This window comes from Microcebus murinus, chromosome 2, assembly GCF_040939455.1.
Source record: "Microcebus murinus isolate Inina chromosome 2, M.murinus_Inina_mat1.0, whole genome shotgun sequence".
NCBI classification, from domain to species: domain Eukaryota; kingdom Metazoa; phylum Chordata; class Mammalia; order Primates; family Cheirogaleidae; genus Microcebus; species Microcebus murinus.
The window spans coordinates 73566257-73583584 of record NC_134105.1 but is presented as its reverse complement, the minus strand read 5'-3'; the positions used below and the strand labels follow the sequence as shown (position 1 = coordinate 73583584).

Genomic DNA, 17328 nt, shown 5'->3' with positions numbered 1-17328 from the left:
TTTTCTTTGTTCTTTCTTTTCTTTTATATCTATCTATCTATCTATCTATCTATCTATCTATCTATCTATCTATCTATCTATCTATCAATCATCTATATTTTTAGAGACAGAGTCTCAGTCTCTTGCCCAGCCTAAAGTGCTATGGTATCATCATAACTCACTGCAGCCTTGAACTCCTGGGCTCAAGTGATCCTCCTGCCTCAGCCTCCCAAGTAGCTGGGACTACAGGCGTTGCCATCATGCCTGGCTAATTTTTTTTTAATTTTCTGTAGAGATGGAGTCTGGCTATGTTGCCCAGGCTGGTCTCCCAACTCCTGTTCTCAAGCAATGCTCCTGTTTCGGCCTCCCAAAGTGCTGGGATTAGATGCCTAACCCTCAAACCAAATTTTCTACAAATCTTAAGGGATGCAAATAACAAAAGCTCTTGGCAATAGCCAACTCTTAGTATTTCTTAGAGCTTTTAATATAAAGACCCTTAAGGAGAACCCTCTTCTCGCAGGTTATAGGTATCCCCATTGACAAGTCCATTCAACTCCATTTCAGCGTCCAGTGTTTTCCCACGATTTAAATAATTTGTAATTATTCAATATAGTTATAAAATAAATCAATATTGTTTTGTAAGGGAAAATATGAATTTTAGTTCAGACTTTAACTGGAACCTGCATCGAACTTTTCCTTATTCTTTATTGCTTTGAGGGTAAAATCCTAAAAAGCTTGGAGGTTTTTTTGTTTTAAAGTCAGATTTTCAATTTGTATCTGAATTTATTACATGGGTGTTCATATGAGAGAGAACCAAATGCTTATGGTTCGGTGTTTTTATAACATTGGCTGTTCTTTCTTTGCTTTTTAGATTGTCATACAGGTTCCATTCCCTGGGGATAGTAGTGGTTGGCCAGATGGTTATGAAGATTTGGAATCAGGTGATAATGGATTTCCAGGAGATATGGATGAAGGAGATGCTTCCTTACTCAGCTGGCCTGAAATTGTGGTGGTAAGTGTTTGTTATCAGTGGGTAGTTTGTAGAGAACATTGTCTATTTTGTTGACTTTAATTAAGGACAATCAAAAAATGAAATCAGATGTTAAAGGCCAAAGCTCATAAAGCTACAGGGCCTTCATACTTCTTGTGACTATGATTTATCTTCATTTGTTTGGGTTTTTTCCCAGTTTAATTGCAGCCTGCGGCAGGTGAGGAATCCCACTAGCTTCCAGGACCAGCTCCACGGAAACATCACCTTCAACATGGAGCTCTACAACACTGACCTCTTTCTGGTGCCCTCCCAGGGGGTCTTCTCTGTGGCAGAGAACGGACACGTTTATGTTGAGGTGAGACCCAAGTTGGCCTTGGGCTTTTAGGTTAGTGCTGAGTTACAGTTCCCTGGCAGTAGCTAAAGCACCCCCTGCAGACCTCTTCCTGCCCCTTCTCACAGACCTTGACCAGATGTGCTGAGGGCTTGGCTCAGAGAACGTTTCCAGGTTGATTTCCAATCAAAACAGGAAATTTCAGGATTTAATGCATTATGCTAAATGGAGAGTATATTTTGTTGATGAATGTTTAAAAAAATCAATAAGAATGTAAATTCTACTGATAGAGCCCTGTCCTTGCCTTGTGCTTAGCATTTTTGAAATAGTATTAATAGTTCAGTAGTTGCAATGCCAGGGTTAACCATGAAATATTGCAAACCACCTCATAGGTTGTCTTTTAAATTATACTCACTTTTAAGTTAATGCTGCATGCTACCCTATCTCATAAAAATTGTTTTTTCTAGATCATCTAAATATCTGTATAAATTATTAAAACTATTTCTGATATATATAATAATAATAATTTAAGCATAGCATAAATCTGGAATGACTGCAAAATATTAGGTAGTGGTGGCAATAATGAAATGACAGCTAACATTACAGCAGATTTATGTGCCAAACGCAGTTATAAGTATTGTAGCAATTAATCAACCCCCCAGAGCAATCTTATATGACAGACAGGACTAATACTATCTCCATTTTATGAATGAGAAAATTGAGACACTAGCTTGTCTGAGGTCACACCGCTAGTGCCTAGCAGGGTTCAGATTCAGGGCTCTTACTCAGGCCTTCTGTCTGCAGAGCTCACCCTGTTCTCCACTGGATGCTACTATCATTTATCCTCAAAGTGCCATTTGAAAGGGGAGAAAACATAACCTCTTATCAGTGCAGATATCCAGGTTCACAGATTGGATTCTAGAGAAGATAAATCTTATGGCACCAGGAGATCTGTTGTTTTTTGTGCCCTGGTACAACATGTAGTGTTTCCACTGGGTATATTGTCTGCTGGGCTTATGGGAAAGTCGTTACCTTTCTGAGCAGGTGTTTGGTGCTGAGCTGCAAGCTGGTGTGCTCCTTTACGGTGGGAGGGGTGAGAAGCTTATGAGGTGGAAATGGGGTATTTCCACAGTTAAAGGGACTTCAATGCACATATTTCTATTTGGGAAAGACAAGGAACTCTCACATTTGTGTTAACTCTAGGATGGAGCTTGCTGGCTCTAGGTATTATTTTCCTTGATCATATGGATTCTGCCCCTCCTCTTTTTGACTCCCTGTTCTGAGAGTTCTTCTGTTTCTTTGAGTACAACTTTTTTCTCCACTGTGAAAAATGTATTGCTTTCTACATGCTGTTCCTAATCATAGATCACTCCTAATCCAAGACTGCTGTTTTCCTTTGCTTTTTTGGCTGCGCCGTCCACATGTGCAGTTGGTCAGTGACTCTCTCTTGTGCTGTGGATTTTAGGGGTGCTGCTTAAGTGCAATTTGTGCTTCTCCAAATGTGTGCCTGGCTTTGCTAATTCATGGCTTTGCTGGTTTATGCTAATCAGTGGCCAATCTTCCTTGTGCATCTTACCCTGGATAGTTTGAGTTTCCCCTCCCCACCCCATGCCTACAGTGCTGGCTTACTTGAAATATGTTTTTGGTAGGGTTTTTTTTTTTTTTCATTCTTGTTTTCCCATTTATATCTTCATATTTCATCTATATTTTTTGTAGTTAAATTTAGTAATTATGAAAAAGACATTGTCAAGTGATTAAAAAGAAATGAACCGAATCTTTTTGCTACCACTTTAAATATCAAGCATATTAAGGAGACTTTGGGGAGAGGGAAAATGTTATAAATTACTCTCTTTTAAAGTTGTTTTAAACTACAAGATAGAATCTGTAAATGTTTTGCTAATTAGGATAGCAGCCATGCCTTAATCTTTGTTTCCCAGTTTGGACTCCACTGCTGATAGGAAAATGTTTTACTCAGGTTAAGTAAAACTTACATAAACAACTATAACAACTATAAACAACCGTTAATTGCCATAAAAATTGTAAATCTAGAACAGTACTACTATAATAGGTGGCATTCGTTGATTGTCTGGAAACTGTGTTGTTTGCATAGAACTTTTCCTTTACCAATTCTCACCATAACTGTGTCTCATAAATATACTAGTGTCCTCGTCTTGCAGGTGAGGAAACTGAGTCTCAGAGTACACAGCACGTGAGTGGCAAAACATGTGATTTCATTGAACTTGTCTCTCTCCAAAGCCCGTGATCCTTCTATTCATTTCCAGTCTATTTTAGAGTAAAAGATATTGCTGGTGATATTTTCTCCCCTCCGATACAACTTTTTGGGATACCCTAGACATTTTGCCATTACATAATTTGAGATTAGAGAAAAGACTTGAAGTCACTCTGTTACACATTTTTGTAATGTGGGTTCTGAATTCACATTAAAGGATACTTTTTAGTAATAGCATGTAAGTAGCCTGCCGTCTTTCCTAGATAGAATATCTTGTTTTTCAAAAATATTGCAAAAATAACGAAGTGTCAGTATTTATAAAAGGCGACCACAAGGTGACATTATCATAATCATCTTCATCTGCATCCTTCGGCTTCTCGTCATCTCCATTGTTGCGTGTCTTGTAGTTAACCACAGAGGTATCTATATGGGGCGCTTTGAACCCGTGGTGCCGTGATTCTAAACCCCTCATGATGTCAGGGATTTCCCCTGGGTATCTCAGCATGGAAATTCTGTTTCTATCTCCATGCCTTTCGAAATGATTCTGAGGCTTTTTGCCTATGAGTAACCAGACTAACTTTATTTCTAAAGTGTTAAAGTTTGTTTTGATCCTAAGTTTAGTCAAGGAGTGAGGCAAGGGGGGAGGAGCAGTTCACACAGTGATCCCTGTGTCACCAAATGGAGAATCCAAGCTGGTCTGGGGGTTTTAGCTGAGTTCAGGATAGTTGAGGTTTGAATTCTGTTTATACTTGGCTAAACACTACTTCTCGTTTCTAAAGAAAAGAACCTTAACAACATTTGGACATAGCCCATACAAATGTTTTGTAAGAGGGACGTGTAAATGAGTTGGAATCATTTCCAGATTAGATTTCCCTTAAACTACTCCTGGTCTTAAAGACTGAAGGGAAAGTACTTGGCAAGGCTGGTTTGGACCTATGAGCAGCTGGGACACTTTGCCAGGCCTGTGATGGCCACCAAATTGCACTGTCCCTGACATCCAGTACCAGGCCAGCTCTGCCTTCTTGTTGATGAAGCAGGACCTAGATGAATGGGTAAGCTTTACTGCCATGTTCCAGGCTTACTCTGACCTGTTACAATTTAAAAGCTCAGTCTTTCTGCCTAGGTTAAATAGATTTCTGCCTCTGTACTCTATTTTATGAGCAATTTTTAAAAAGAGCTTGGCTTTCACGTATTACATTGTTATGACGTGAGGGGCTTTGCCTATTGGTGTTTTATTTATTTTGGAAAATTCACTTTAAGTGCCTGGTGTGCTTCTTGCTTTTATCTCTCAGAGAACTTATGGGAGACTGAAGAGACTTACTCATCTTGTATTTGAATTTGCCAGACTGGTATTGGAACGAAATAATTGACTATCATCATCCATATCAGGTTTAAATGGAAAATAATCTTTCTTCAAAGAATGAATGTTAATTTTGTAATTAGAAAGGCAGCTATATATAAATGTTATGAAAATAAAGCAATGTCTCCTCTGAAGGGCTATGTTGGTATAGTGCCCTTGTGCATAAAGTTAAAGTTAGATGCTATTAATAACTCATTTCCGAATTCATCTTTCTGTTCTGTTGTAGGTATCTGTTACTAAGGCTGACCAGGAACTGGGATTCGCTATCCAAACATGCTTTATATCTCCGTATTCGGACCCTGATAAGATGTCTGATTATACCATCATTGAGAACATTTGTCCTAAAGATGAATCTGTGAAATTCTATAGTCCCAAGAGAGTGCACTTTCCTATCCCACAAGCTGAGATGGATAAGAAGCGATTCAGCTTCATCTTCAAGCCCATCTTCAACACCTCACTGCTCTTTCTACAGTGTGAGCTGACGCTCTGTACCAAGAAGAAGGACCCCCAGAAGTTGCCTAAGGTTAGTGGGCCTTCCTCCATTTGGACCGTTAATTTGTCATTTTCAGATAAGGCAGTGATCTACTGGACAAGCTTAATTCTAAGCTTGTACACGTTAAAGTTTTTGGTTTTGCAACTGCCCAATTGAAGTAATAAAGTCAGTGTTAGCAGGGAACAGTGAGTTTTATAGAGTCTTAGAGAATAAATCCTGACAGTATGATTTTTTTTTTTCCATGCGTTTCACTTAGCGTAATACCTTACAAGTGATAAATCAAGACTGTTTTCCATTGAGGGGGAGGTCTGGCTTTATCTTTGCTTTTCAGATAGTGTGGGGTGCCAAAAGTACAACGAGCTGAAAGGACAAGTTCAGTGTGAGGATTAATTTTTCCAGGTCCCGCTGAGACTTGTATTGTAATTGTTTTTTAGCCTTCTCTGTGTGAGTTACAAGGTTCATTTGTCTCAGGAGGACTTCTAAGGGAAACTAACAAATATTTAAGTTTTTCTCAGCTTCATATCAGTTCATCGTGTTTGCCTTCTGTCACTCGCCATATTCTGTTGCCATAACAAAAATCAGAACCATTTGACCTTGGAGAAGTGGCTACGATAGGGGAGACCTGCAAGGTTAATTATGATACCGTGTAGGCTAGCCTTATGTGTGAAAGGTATCTTCTGCTATAGTTGTGTCCCTGTGATCTGCCATAATTTTGTATAATTTCATGTGTGCATTTATTCTGTAGCTATCTCACACAGTGTAAACTGACTTCTCATCCTTCTGTAGTCACATTTCAATCGATGCCTAAAAGGCTAAGAATCAAGTTGTACAATTAATAATGTATGTATGGAATATTCTCTTTTAATACACAGCTGTTAGTTTTTAGTGTCTCTATTATAGGACAGATTACCATTGGTCTGAGTCCCTCTCACCATTATATTCCTCTGGACATCCATTTCTCTGATAAGGCCAAAGAGAATTTTGTTTATATATGCAAATTCAGCAAATAGAGTTCACCGTTATTAGGGAGCACATACCAGGTGATTTAGACTGTATTCATTGGCTTATTTCTGGAAATACTGTTGCCTTAGCTTTGTGGGCATTCACCTTCCAGTGGCCCTCAAGGTTGGGGTTTAGTGTACAGCGGTAGAGAGAACTTAATGAATGCTTGGCTGTGGGACCCAGCTGCTGCCTGTAGGCAGAAGGATGTCTTTTAGGAGTGAAGAGCCTGGGAGGGGAAGTTACTAGGGCTCTTTGCTGGTGGCTTTGTCTGTTAACCTCTCTCCAAGCCTGGCCTGGAACAGCCCAGCTTCACAGTGTATTAATCTATAAAAATTAATCCTAACATTTCCTTCCAGAACACTCTTAAGGAGAGTTCTAAGTCCCAGGGGATGACATGATGGGATATGCATGACCCCAAACCCCAAGTCACCATTCATCCCCAAGGTAGGATACAGTGGGGAGAGCCTGGGACTGAGAAGGAAGGCCTGCTGCCTCCTAATGGGGATTTAAGTCAGTCCCTGGCCCCTCAGAGCCTGTATTTGCTCATCTGTAAAACTGAAATAGTGATACCTGGCTTCCCTCCTGGGTAGAGGAGCAAATGAGACAGTAGATAGAACTACTTTCCATTTTTCAGCAGAGGTTTAGGATGAGCTGTTACTAACACACTGTCTTCCTGTTTGCCGGCTATATGTGGTGTTTCCATATTTCTAGTCACTTCTAAGTGCTTTCTATGACGATAAAGGAGCCAAAGCATTTTCTAGGAAGAGGCTTCTCAAAGATCGTTGAGTCCAACCCTGCCCTTTGCTGATGAAACTGAGGCCCAAAGAGTGAAGTGTCTCACCCAGGGTCACCCACTGAGTTAGACATGGAATCTTAGACTCTTACTTAACTGAGGAACTATTAGGAAAGTAAGAGTAAAATAAAATAGAAAAGTAAATGTAAATCTTTCCAATAATCATGCCTCTCCACAGAAAATCCATTGTTTCCCTCTACAAGAGGGCTGTTGTAAAAGCTTTTCTTTTGGAGAGTGGAGGAGTCTTCTCATATTGTGTATCTGACTGGCTTGCTGCTCAGAGTAGCAATGACAGGACTAAACGTTTTGCTGTTTTGTGATTGGAAGAGTGGAACTTACCTAGTTTTTGGGATACCCACTATAATCTTTTTAAGTGATTGATATATTTCTTCTTAACAACAAAAGCGAATGGGTGTCATTTACATTAGAATTTCATCTGTTGATGAGTATAGACAAAAACCCAACGCTATTTTAAAGGAAAAGACACTGGAGTATAATCATACATTTTCAAAACAAATATAGTGGGCACAGGCAGGCTTGTTAATAAGTTTGAGGCCTTACAATAGCTAGAAGCAGCTGATCTCATGGCCTCTATGCATGGCACTACTCCCCAGGACTTGCATTTTGGAACATTAAAAGCAGATGACCCCAGAAAGTTTAATTTCGCATGAGCCTGTGCCAGGATTAAAAATTAGACAAACTCAACAACATGATCATCTTTTTGGACAGTACATATAGAATCTGTCACGTTCATAATGCAATACAGATGGTCCCTGACTTATGATGGCTCAATTTGGGATTTTTTGAATTTACAATCGTGCAGAAGTGATACACATTCAGTAGAAACTGTACACTTTGAGTTACCCATACAACCATTCTGTTTTTCACTTGTAGTATTCAATAAAGTACATGAGACATTCAACACTTTATTATTATTTATTTTTATTATGAAGTAGGCTTTGTGTTAGATGATTTTGTCCAACTGTAGGCTGCTAGAGGTGTCTGAGCACATTTAAAAGCAGCTAGATTAAGCTACGATTTTCTGTAGGTCAGATGTGTGAAATGCATTTTCATCTTATGCTATTTTGAACTTACAATGGGTTTATCAGGCCGTAACTCAGCACCTGTACATGAAGTTTCCCGTGATCACAAATCACAAACATGAACCATTTATGTGAAGCCAGCCTGGTGAAGGGGCAACATTAGTCATATAATTTCTCTGTTTTTCAAACTAAATAACACTAAGACCTCTAGTTGTTTTGTGGTGAACAAAGGGGGGACGGGGAAGGACACTATCTTAATGCCATCCGGTGATATTTACATCTTCAGGTACAGCTGAAAAATACACTGGGCCTGCCACAAAATCGCCCAGATTTGGGGTTCTTTGAAAAACACCCAAATCTGTTTTCCTGTGGTGAACAGCTGTGAGCTGTGTGAGAAAAGGCCAGGGGACAGCTGTGCAGGCCGAGTGACCCCAGACCCTGCTTTGCTCTGCCCCCCCCCTGCAGTGCGTGCCGCCCGATGAAGCCTGCACCACGCTGGATGCCTCGATGATCTGGGCCATGATGCAGAATAAGAAGACGGTCACCAAGCCCCTGGCTGTGGTCCACCACGAAGTTGAATCAAAAGGTGCGCTTTGGGAGCTCAGACAGTAGGGGCCTGGGGGGCTGCTCATTAAGAAGATCCAGTACCATGAATCAAAGTCCAGTGTTGTTCAAAAGATAACTTAAGGGCCAATTAGTAACTTTGGAAGAGCGTTGTTTTGCCTGGAGAGTCTTTTCTGTCACTGGTTCTCTGCCATTGTGGCTGAGTTGTGATACATACACATCAAGTCCTCTGCAAAAAATCAGATCAGGGTCAGAGTTGTCCCTATCATAATGTCACTCTCCCTTGCATTCAAGTATGTTTCCCTGAGTCTGCCAGAAAGGGTTAGAGTTATTCCCGGCATGCTGGGCATTGGAAACGATCCACAGCTCAGCTTTCTGTGACCTACTGGTAATGGTTGTGCTGGCTACAGGCTATTATATTGCTTTGTCAAAGTTGCACGTGCCTTTGAGAGAGAGGGTGTTATATACGTGAACATGATTTATCTTAGATGTCATAGCAGAAGGAAGATTGAGAACCACTGCCCAAATGCATTTTATAATTCATTTTTCAGGAGTTTGCACAAGCACATTTGTTGCTTGAAGCCAAGGGTGCAGACACATGTGCAGACACATCCAACAAGCCACATCTTCCTACATGTGCAGACACATCCAACAAGAAGGATGTGCCCTAAGAAGTGTGGCATCAGTACCCTGGAGGATAGGCAGGCAGTGCCAGGCCTGGCATGGGCCAGGCCAGCCAAAACCAGCAGGGAAGCAGAGCTGGGCCCTGTGGACCATGTGGAGAGCATCTGCCAGGGACCCGCATCACAGCCCCAAGGACATAAGCAAGAACACACTAGGCAGCTGTCAACATCTAAGGAATGAAGCTAAATGTCACATGGACTGTCTAGGCAATTACAGTTGTCACTGTCTAGAAACATTGGTGTCTAAGGGTATCAAACTGAGAGAGAAGGCTGGGAGAGTGAAAGTGGATTCCAAGCCTCCAGGGTTAGATATTTTAGGGCTTGAGCTGCAGGCTGCCTCCTACCACACCGAGGGGCAAAGAGTTGCCTGGGCATTAAGGGCCTTAATAGCAGCCAGCGAGCTGCCTGGCTGTAGTTGCTGGGCATTAGCTGGGAGACCTGCTGGGTGGTGTTGATACCAGATCTAGGGTTTGAGATGGCCTTGGGATGGCATTTCTGATCTGAGTGTTGTTGGATTGGGATTTGGCAAGGCTAGGTAGCAGGGGTGGCCCTGGAGCAGGCAGAAGCTACCAGAACAGAGGCATGTGGGTGCTGTCCAGTTTCTTATTTGGTTGAGCGACCTTTATGAAAATAGCAGTGCCATCCTAATTGTCATATCTGGTGGTGGAATTTGCCCCTTCCTAGGAGCATGCTCCTTTCTGAAGGGCAGGAGAACGGAGGGGGAGGGCACTGAGACCCAGAGGCACTCTCAGCTTTCTCCCCCAGCTGGCTGTGGGGCCTCAGAGAACTCCCCCCACCTCTTTGGGTTTCATTTTATCTGGAAAGAAGAGGTTTGGCCCAGATGACTTCCAGAGGCCCTTTCAACTGTAATACTAAACTATGCTGCTGGAAGAAGCAAAATAATCTTTAATTCATTTCCCGGCCATCCTACAGTTGGTGTGAAATGTACATGTTAGATGTTTATTGGTTCCTCAGCAACGTTTTTGTTGTTGTTTTTAATTGGTTGGTTTTCAACCATTTGAAAGTTATAACAGCCATAGTCTTTGTTTAAAGGGATTGCTCAAATAGTTCCTTTTTATTGGGTTCAGGGGAAAGAAATAATAAATTAATTGTGTTGCAAAGTAATCACAATTGGACAACAGCTGGCTCTGTTTTGCGCTATGAGACTGAGTGGTTTAACAATAGCAGCGGCTCCTTGGCCTCCATCTGTTACTCTTACCTATTTTGCAAGAGGTAGTTCTGCTGGTAATTGAAGGCAGCAGTTTGCTTTTTCCCATGCCAGACAATAATTAGGCATTAATACTGCAGCAGTATAACTTCCAGCAATTCATTCATTCTTCTTTTGAGTCTGGTGGTATTTTTATAAGTAATTTCTCTTGTAAATTAGGTAATTACTTTTATTTAAACTTAGCGTAATTATATTGGAAGTTCAATGTTTTCTTACATAAAAGTTCAAGAGGAAAATTTTACCAAATATCAAAGTAGTTTTATGAGATTTGCTAATTGAGACTAGATTTTAGTGGAGAAGCATGTGGGTGAAGAAAGTGTATTACTTAGGTTTGTTAAACAAATTGAGGAGGTTAAACTGCACGCCAGCTTCCCAGGGGCTATATGTAAATTTGCTTTCTAAGATTTCAGCTGTGTGTGTGACTCCTCTCACCTTTTATATTTATTTTCCTTTGACTCTGAAATAATTTCTCCTCAATGCATTGGAGTCTGTGCTTTCTCTCTGCCTCACAGTGAATTGGAAGAGTCATTTGAAAAGGGAATATATGACTGTTTGCTTAATATCGTGGGTTTATTTGAATAATAACAGGGTCATGAATGTCTTCCTGCCAGACAGCTTTGTGTCCATTTATTGTAGTATCTGTGGGAGCAGGCAGATCACTTACCATGGGATTAACTTTTGGGGTAAAATATTCCCAACCAATGGGATACTTCACTGTCCTTTCACTACACAGGTGCTCTTTGAAGGCCATGCCAAAGTTCCAGCTCATTTGATTCATCTTATTTTCGACAGTTGGGTCTTCTAGGGCAGCACATAAAGGCTCTAGTTGGCAATTTCACAGCCAGGCCCAGAGCTGCTCTGCGACGGCTGCTGCCAGCAGCACTGACATCTCCCAGCAGTGTTGCTTCCTTCTGCAGACAGCGAAATTCGGCCATCGAGACTAAATAAATAATTTTGGGTTCCTCCGCTGGGTCACTGTTTTTAATGGAACCTTCATGAGCACATCTTTGCCACCTTTGATCTCTCAGTCCCCTGGGAACTCGCATTGGGTTAGGATTCTTTTACTACATAAACTCTCAACAATAGATGATGGTGCTGGTGGTGGTGACGATGGAGATGCAGATGATGATCTAATAACATTTATTGGACATTTACTTTGTACAAGGCTCTGTGTAAAATGCTTTAGTGGATTATCATATTTAATTTCATATATTAATGATAGATCTGGGATTCAAGTGCAGGCATTTTGATTCCAGAGCCTGTGCTCTTAAACACTATACCTTATCCCAGAGAGAGGTTGATTATAGTTTTTAATAAACCCTACAAGCAACATGGGCAGTAATCTCTTCCCACCCCTCTTCATACCATATCACATTGGTATTCAAGGTAACCAACACTCCAATACACTAATGATTATGAACTGAAAGGAAGATGAAGAATTTTAGGGAAAAAGTCTGTTCTTCCAAAGGGTTATGATGTTGGGAAATACATAAACTGTTTGGGAGAGTATTAAGGTTCAGGAGTTGTTCTATGATTTTGGTTTGTAACTCACAAAATAGCCCAGAAAACATGAATAGTTTATGTATATTATGGTTTATGGCAAAACAATTAAAATAGTTGAGATGGTTTTTTGAAATATTTTGAAGTATAGGCATGTTAGTGCTATTTGCTTTGGATTCTGTGACCACTTTTTACAGCATCTAAGAACACTTGTGCTTACACAGTAAAAATGGTTACAACACGACAGTGATGACTTTTTCAAAATGGTGTAAGGGAGGAGTAACTTACATAAAAGTTCAAGAGGAAACTTAGTGCATGTACAAAGAAAAGTGTGAGCATGAGAGAGCAATAAATGTCATTCCCAAATTTGCTATGATTTATATACATACATATTTATCTAATTCTTAGCAAGTTAAATGTTTGAAATGCTGAATTTTTCTCCATATTTCTACCACAAATTAAAGAAAAAAAAGAGTGCCTGCATATCCTGGACACTCAGTAAATGTTAATTTCCTCTCTTTCCTCTCAATTTCTCAGCCAAACTGAGGGTGTTTTGGGGGGCAGGGAGGAGTGAAAGGGGAAGTTATGAACGTCAACTGGAAGTTAATTGAAGAGAGGCATTACTTTTTTGAAACACATTTTGATCTTTCCAGAATGAAAATACTCTAAAAGAACAGCCAGGTTTTGTCCTCCAGCTGAGGTAGAGATGAGGAGAGACTGAGCAGGAAGATGGTAGAAATGCTTACGTGACAGACTAAGGCGTTCAGTTTCCATCCGATAAGGGACAGGGATGTCACAGGGATTTTTTTAATTCCATGTGCTTCACATTTTTAAAACTTTTGTTTTAGGCCGGGCGCGGTGGCTCACGCCTGTAATCCTAGCACTTTGGAGGCCGAGGCGGGCGGATTGCTCAAGGTCAGGAGTTCGAAACCAGCCTGAGCGAGACCCCGTCTCTACCAAAAATAGAAATAAATTAATTGACCAACTAAAAATATATATACAAAAAATTAGCCGGGCATGGTGGCGCATGCCTGTAGTCCCAGCTACTCGGGAGGCTGAGGCAGTAGGATCGCTGAGCCCCGGAGATTGAGGTTGCTGTGAGCCAGGCTGACGCCACGGCACTCACTCTAGCCTGGGCAACAAAGTGAGACTCTGTCTCAAAAAAAAAAAAAAAAAAAACTTTTGTTTTAGAAAATTTCAAATAAATGCAAAAGTAAAATAGGTTTCAATAATTACCAATTCATAGTGAATCTTGTTTTACCACTTTCTGTTATCCACTGGATTGTTTTGAAAGAAAATCAGTCATTTAATTTCATCCATAAATATTCCAGTGTGTACCTCTAAAAGTTAAGAGCCACGAAAAGATTTTGAGTGGGGAACTAGTGATTAGATCATTTAGGAAGACTACTCTGAAAAAAGTGTGAAGATTAGGTTGTTACAGAAGTACCAATAATAAGATATACGTGGTATTTATGGTTATTTATTCCCAAAAAATGTTTATTGAGTAACTACCATATGCTAAGCATGCGGGAGGCAAATTATCCTGTCTTTAATGTCTTTACAGACTAGTGCAGGGTTTCTCACTCAGCACTGTTGACATTTTGGGCTAAGGTTGGGTGAGGTAGCTCACACCTATAATCCTAGTGCTTTGGGAGGCAGGAGGATCACTTGAGTTCAGGAGATCAAGACCAGCCTGGGCAACATAGTGAGACTTCATCTCTACAAAAAATAAAAAAAGGTAGCTGGGTATGGTGGCATGCACCTGTAGACCCTGTGAGGCTGAGGCAGGAGGATTACTGGAACCCAGGAGTTTGAGGTTACAGTGATCTGTGATGATGCCACTGCACTTTAGCCTGGGTGGTAGAGCAAGACCCTGTTTCAGCAAAAAACAAAACTGGGGTTGGATAACTCTTTGTTGTGGGGGTGCTGTCCAGTGCATTGTAGGAAGTTTAGCAGCATCCCTGATCTCTAGCCACTAGATACCAGTAGCAATACTCCTCTCCCCCAATTGTGACAATCCAAAATGCCTCATGTCTCTAGACATTTCCAAATGTCTCCTGGGGTCAGAAGTCACCCCCAGGTGAGAAGCACTGGTCTAGTGGCAGGATAAGTGAACAGGTAGTTGCAATGAGTTTCATAAATATTGAAGGAACCCAGAGAAAGGGGTTCAGTTACAGTGAAGTAAAGTTTAGTAAAAACCTCTGTCTTCAGTGGGGCCTGCATGAAGGCCTCCTGAGTGTCTAGGAGGAGACTTCCTCTCCCCATCCTTCCTTCCCTCTTTGCGAAACACCAGTAGATGTGGGTATCAGTTTGACGCCTTGTTTCCCTGTGGGCCTGCTCAGGCCTACGGTGTTGAGGAGAACTGGATTGAAAACTGAAGGCCAAATGCTGCGGTCAGTTACTCATGCATAACCCCAGAAATATCCTGTTCCTGAAAAACATGCCTGACAGTCTGAGGAGGGAAATTTTGGTTCTAGAGGTAGACCAAAATTTGCTCAGAGTATATGAAAAGATTTAATTCAGAATGTTGATTATAGTTTGTTCTTTCTGTAAAGAAATCTTTATTGTTAAAATTCTCTTTACAGCAATAGCTAGGATTCCTTTCTTACAATCTTATCCTTAAACCAAAAGTAAATATTGTTACGTCCACTCTTTTCCTCTTAGCATGCCAACTCGATTATAGGGTTCCGGTAGAGATCAAACTATTTTAGTTATACTCGGGTTATTGGGGATTTGGGAACAAAAAAGTTAGAGGACAGAATTCTTTAACCTCAGTTCTGCAGCCTGTGCTTATTATTGTTTGTGCACAGAAACCATGAAGGAACTTCACCCCAGGGGAAATGAGCAACAACTGTTTCTGTTTAGCTCTGTGCGAAGGCTCCTATTTGGGGTGGGGGTAGAAGATTAGATCATAACGTAAGTGCATTAACAATTTTAAAACAATGCCATCAATCATAAGGCCTTACTTTATAAAACTTACATTTTACATGTGAGGTCTCCTTAGGAGAGAATCATCATTTTTAAACCACTTGGGGATTCTGAGTGACAATATTTAACCACAGACAGTTGATTGGATGGAACTCTTCCCAGAAGTGTGTATATTTCTCACATGATGCACACTATAGTGACCTTTAAATGCCTTTGGATTTAGTTCAGTGAATCAAGTTATTACTTCTTGAAAGTAGGAGAATTTTGTGGTTAGATACCCCTACTTCATGGGGTTCTTTGGTGTTTAAAATAAGATAATATAAGTGAAAGCTATACAAATGTACACATGTAAAGCGTCACTGTTGCTATTGCTGCCAGTAAGGCTGATGGAACCAAACTCTCAGGGGAGTGAATTTTATACTTAGTGTGTGTTCTGCATACTGAATCATATTTTCTTAAAAACATAAAATCATTTACATTTTCTTAATAATTTTATTGAAGTGTAACTTTTGCATATGTCTTCTTCCTGGGGCCACCAGGTTGCACAATTCAAAGAGACACCATTCAATTGTGGTGGCTCTGATTCACCCAGTAGCATTCCTTCCCCCAGAGCTGGGCCACTGATAACTCATGCCACAAGAATGGGGATCAACGCAGCTGAGGTGGTTAACACAGAGAATTCATGATCCTGTTGTCTTTACCCTGTCTGGCTTCTTTATTTTTATAAACATCAACTCAAATGCTGCTTGTTTGGGTAAAATTTTCGCAAGTTCTTTCTGCTTCCCTGTAGATTGAAATACAAGGTTGTTGTGTTCCTTCTTTATGAATGAAAATGGAGCTGAAAAGAGAGGTGCTAAACACATATCACTTTTAAACTCTAAAGGGTAAGGGCAGAGTCTGTGCCAGGGCTCAGCACACGTTTTCTAAAGGGCCAGGTGTCGAATATGTGTCCGTGACCCACACAGTCCTGTGTCAACTGCTCAGTGCCGCTGCTGCAGCGTGAAAGCAGCCCTGGACGAGATGATACGTAAATGAATGAGCATCGCTGTGTTCACGTAAAACTTCATTTATGGAGTAAATTTGAATTTCATATAATTTTCACTTGTCATGAAATGTTACTCTTGTTTTGATTTTTTAAAAAAAATCATTTCAAAATGTGGAACCCGTTCTTAGCTCACGGTCCATACAAAAGTAAGTGGGCTGTAGTACCCTAACTCCTGGCCTCTGCAGGTCTCGCCGTGGAAGGTAGCGGGTAGCTGTGCACAAGTAGTGACTGCGTCAGTGCTCCCCCCGCTGGGACAGAGTCAAGCTCTCCAGTCATTTGTCCTGCTAGGAATCTGGAATTCTGGTTCAACCCCTGCCCTGATGCTTTCCAGCTGTGACCTTGCATTAGTCACATGGTATCAGAGTCTCGGGCTGCTCATTTCTAAAATAGTGACAGAAATTCTTTTTCTGCCTCCCTCATAGCACTGGTGCAAACCTCAAATGAGATCTTGCCTGTGGAGCACTTCATGGACATAAAAGCATTATAGAAATATCAAAGCATATGAGCATTTTAATGATCTTATTCCTAGTTTCCCCTGTTGCCTCCATTTTCAAAGAGTACACCAACATTTTAATCCCCCTTCACCAAACATTTCTGGAAGGGCTACTCTATTGCCAGTCTGAGCCCTAAGGATATACAAAATAATAGGAACTAGACCTTGCCCTCAGGGCAGGGGGGGAAATAGGAAATTACAACGCAGTGTGGCACAAGCTAACAGAAGACGGATGGGATGAGCAAAGGTGGGAGAGGCCAGCCCTATGGGCTGGAGATGGAGCCATGGGAGAGCCAGGGGAGGCCTCCCAGGGGAAATGCCAACAAGCAGGTATAGGGGAGGAGGGTGTTTCAGGGGATGGCTTGTAAAGCATGATGACACGGAGCAGCATGGAGGATATGAGGGCTTAAATAACTATGTTTGAGAAGCCCAGCATGGGTGAAGGACCCCATCCAGGAAAGGAGGCTGGAGAGAGGTGGGAAGAGAGGGAGGGAGAACTTTGTGTACCATGCTAAAGAGTTTGGATTTTTTCCCTATAATGGGAAAATTGTATAATGGGAAATAATTAAGGTGTTTAGTCAGGGCAACAATATGATCAGCTCTGGAATATTCACAGTGGGGACGGATGTGGAGGAGGGAATATTTGTAGGGGAGGTGGTGTTGGA

General features: G+C 41.1%; 1 protein-coding gene across 1 annotated transcript in view; it reads left to right on the top strand.

The window, feature by feature from the left end:
* The window catches only part of TGFBR3 (transforming growth factor beta receptor 3), a 188211-nt gene that overhangs the window by 154433 nt on the left and 16450 nt on the right, over positions 1-17328 (top strand). Inside the window, exons 11-14 of the mRNA XM_012790895.2 lie at positions 851-991; positions 1167-1325; positions 5118-5414; positions 8688-8808. Coding sequence (XP_012646349.2) covers positions 851-991; positions 1167-1325; positions 5118-5414; positions 8688-8808 — 718 coding nt within the window. The remainder of the gene's footprint in view (positions 1-850; positions 992-1166; positions 1326-5117; positions 5415-8687; positions 8809-17328) is intronic.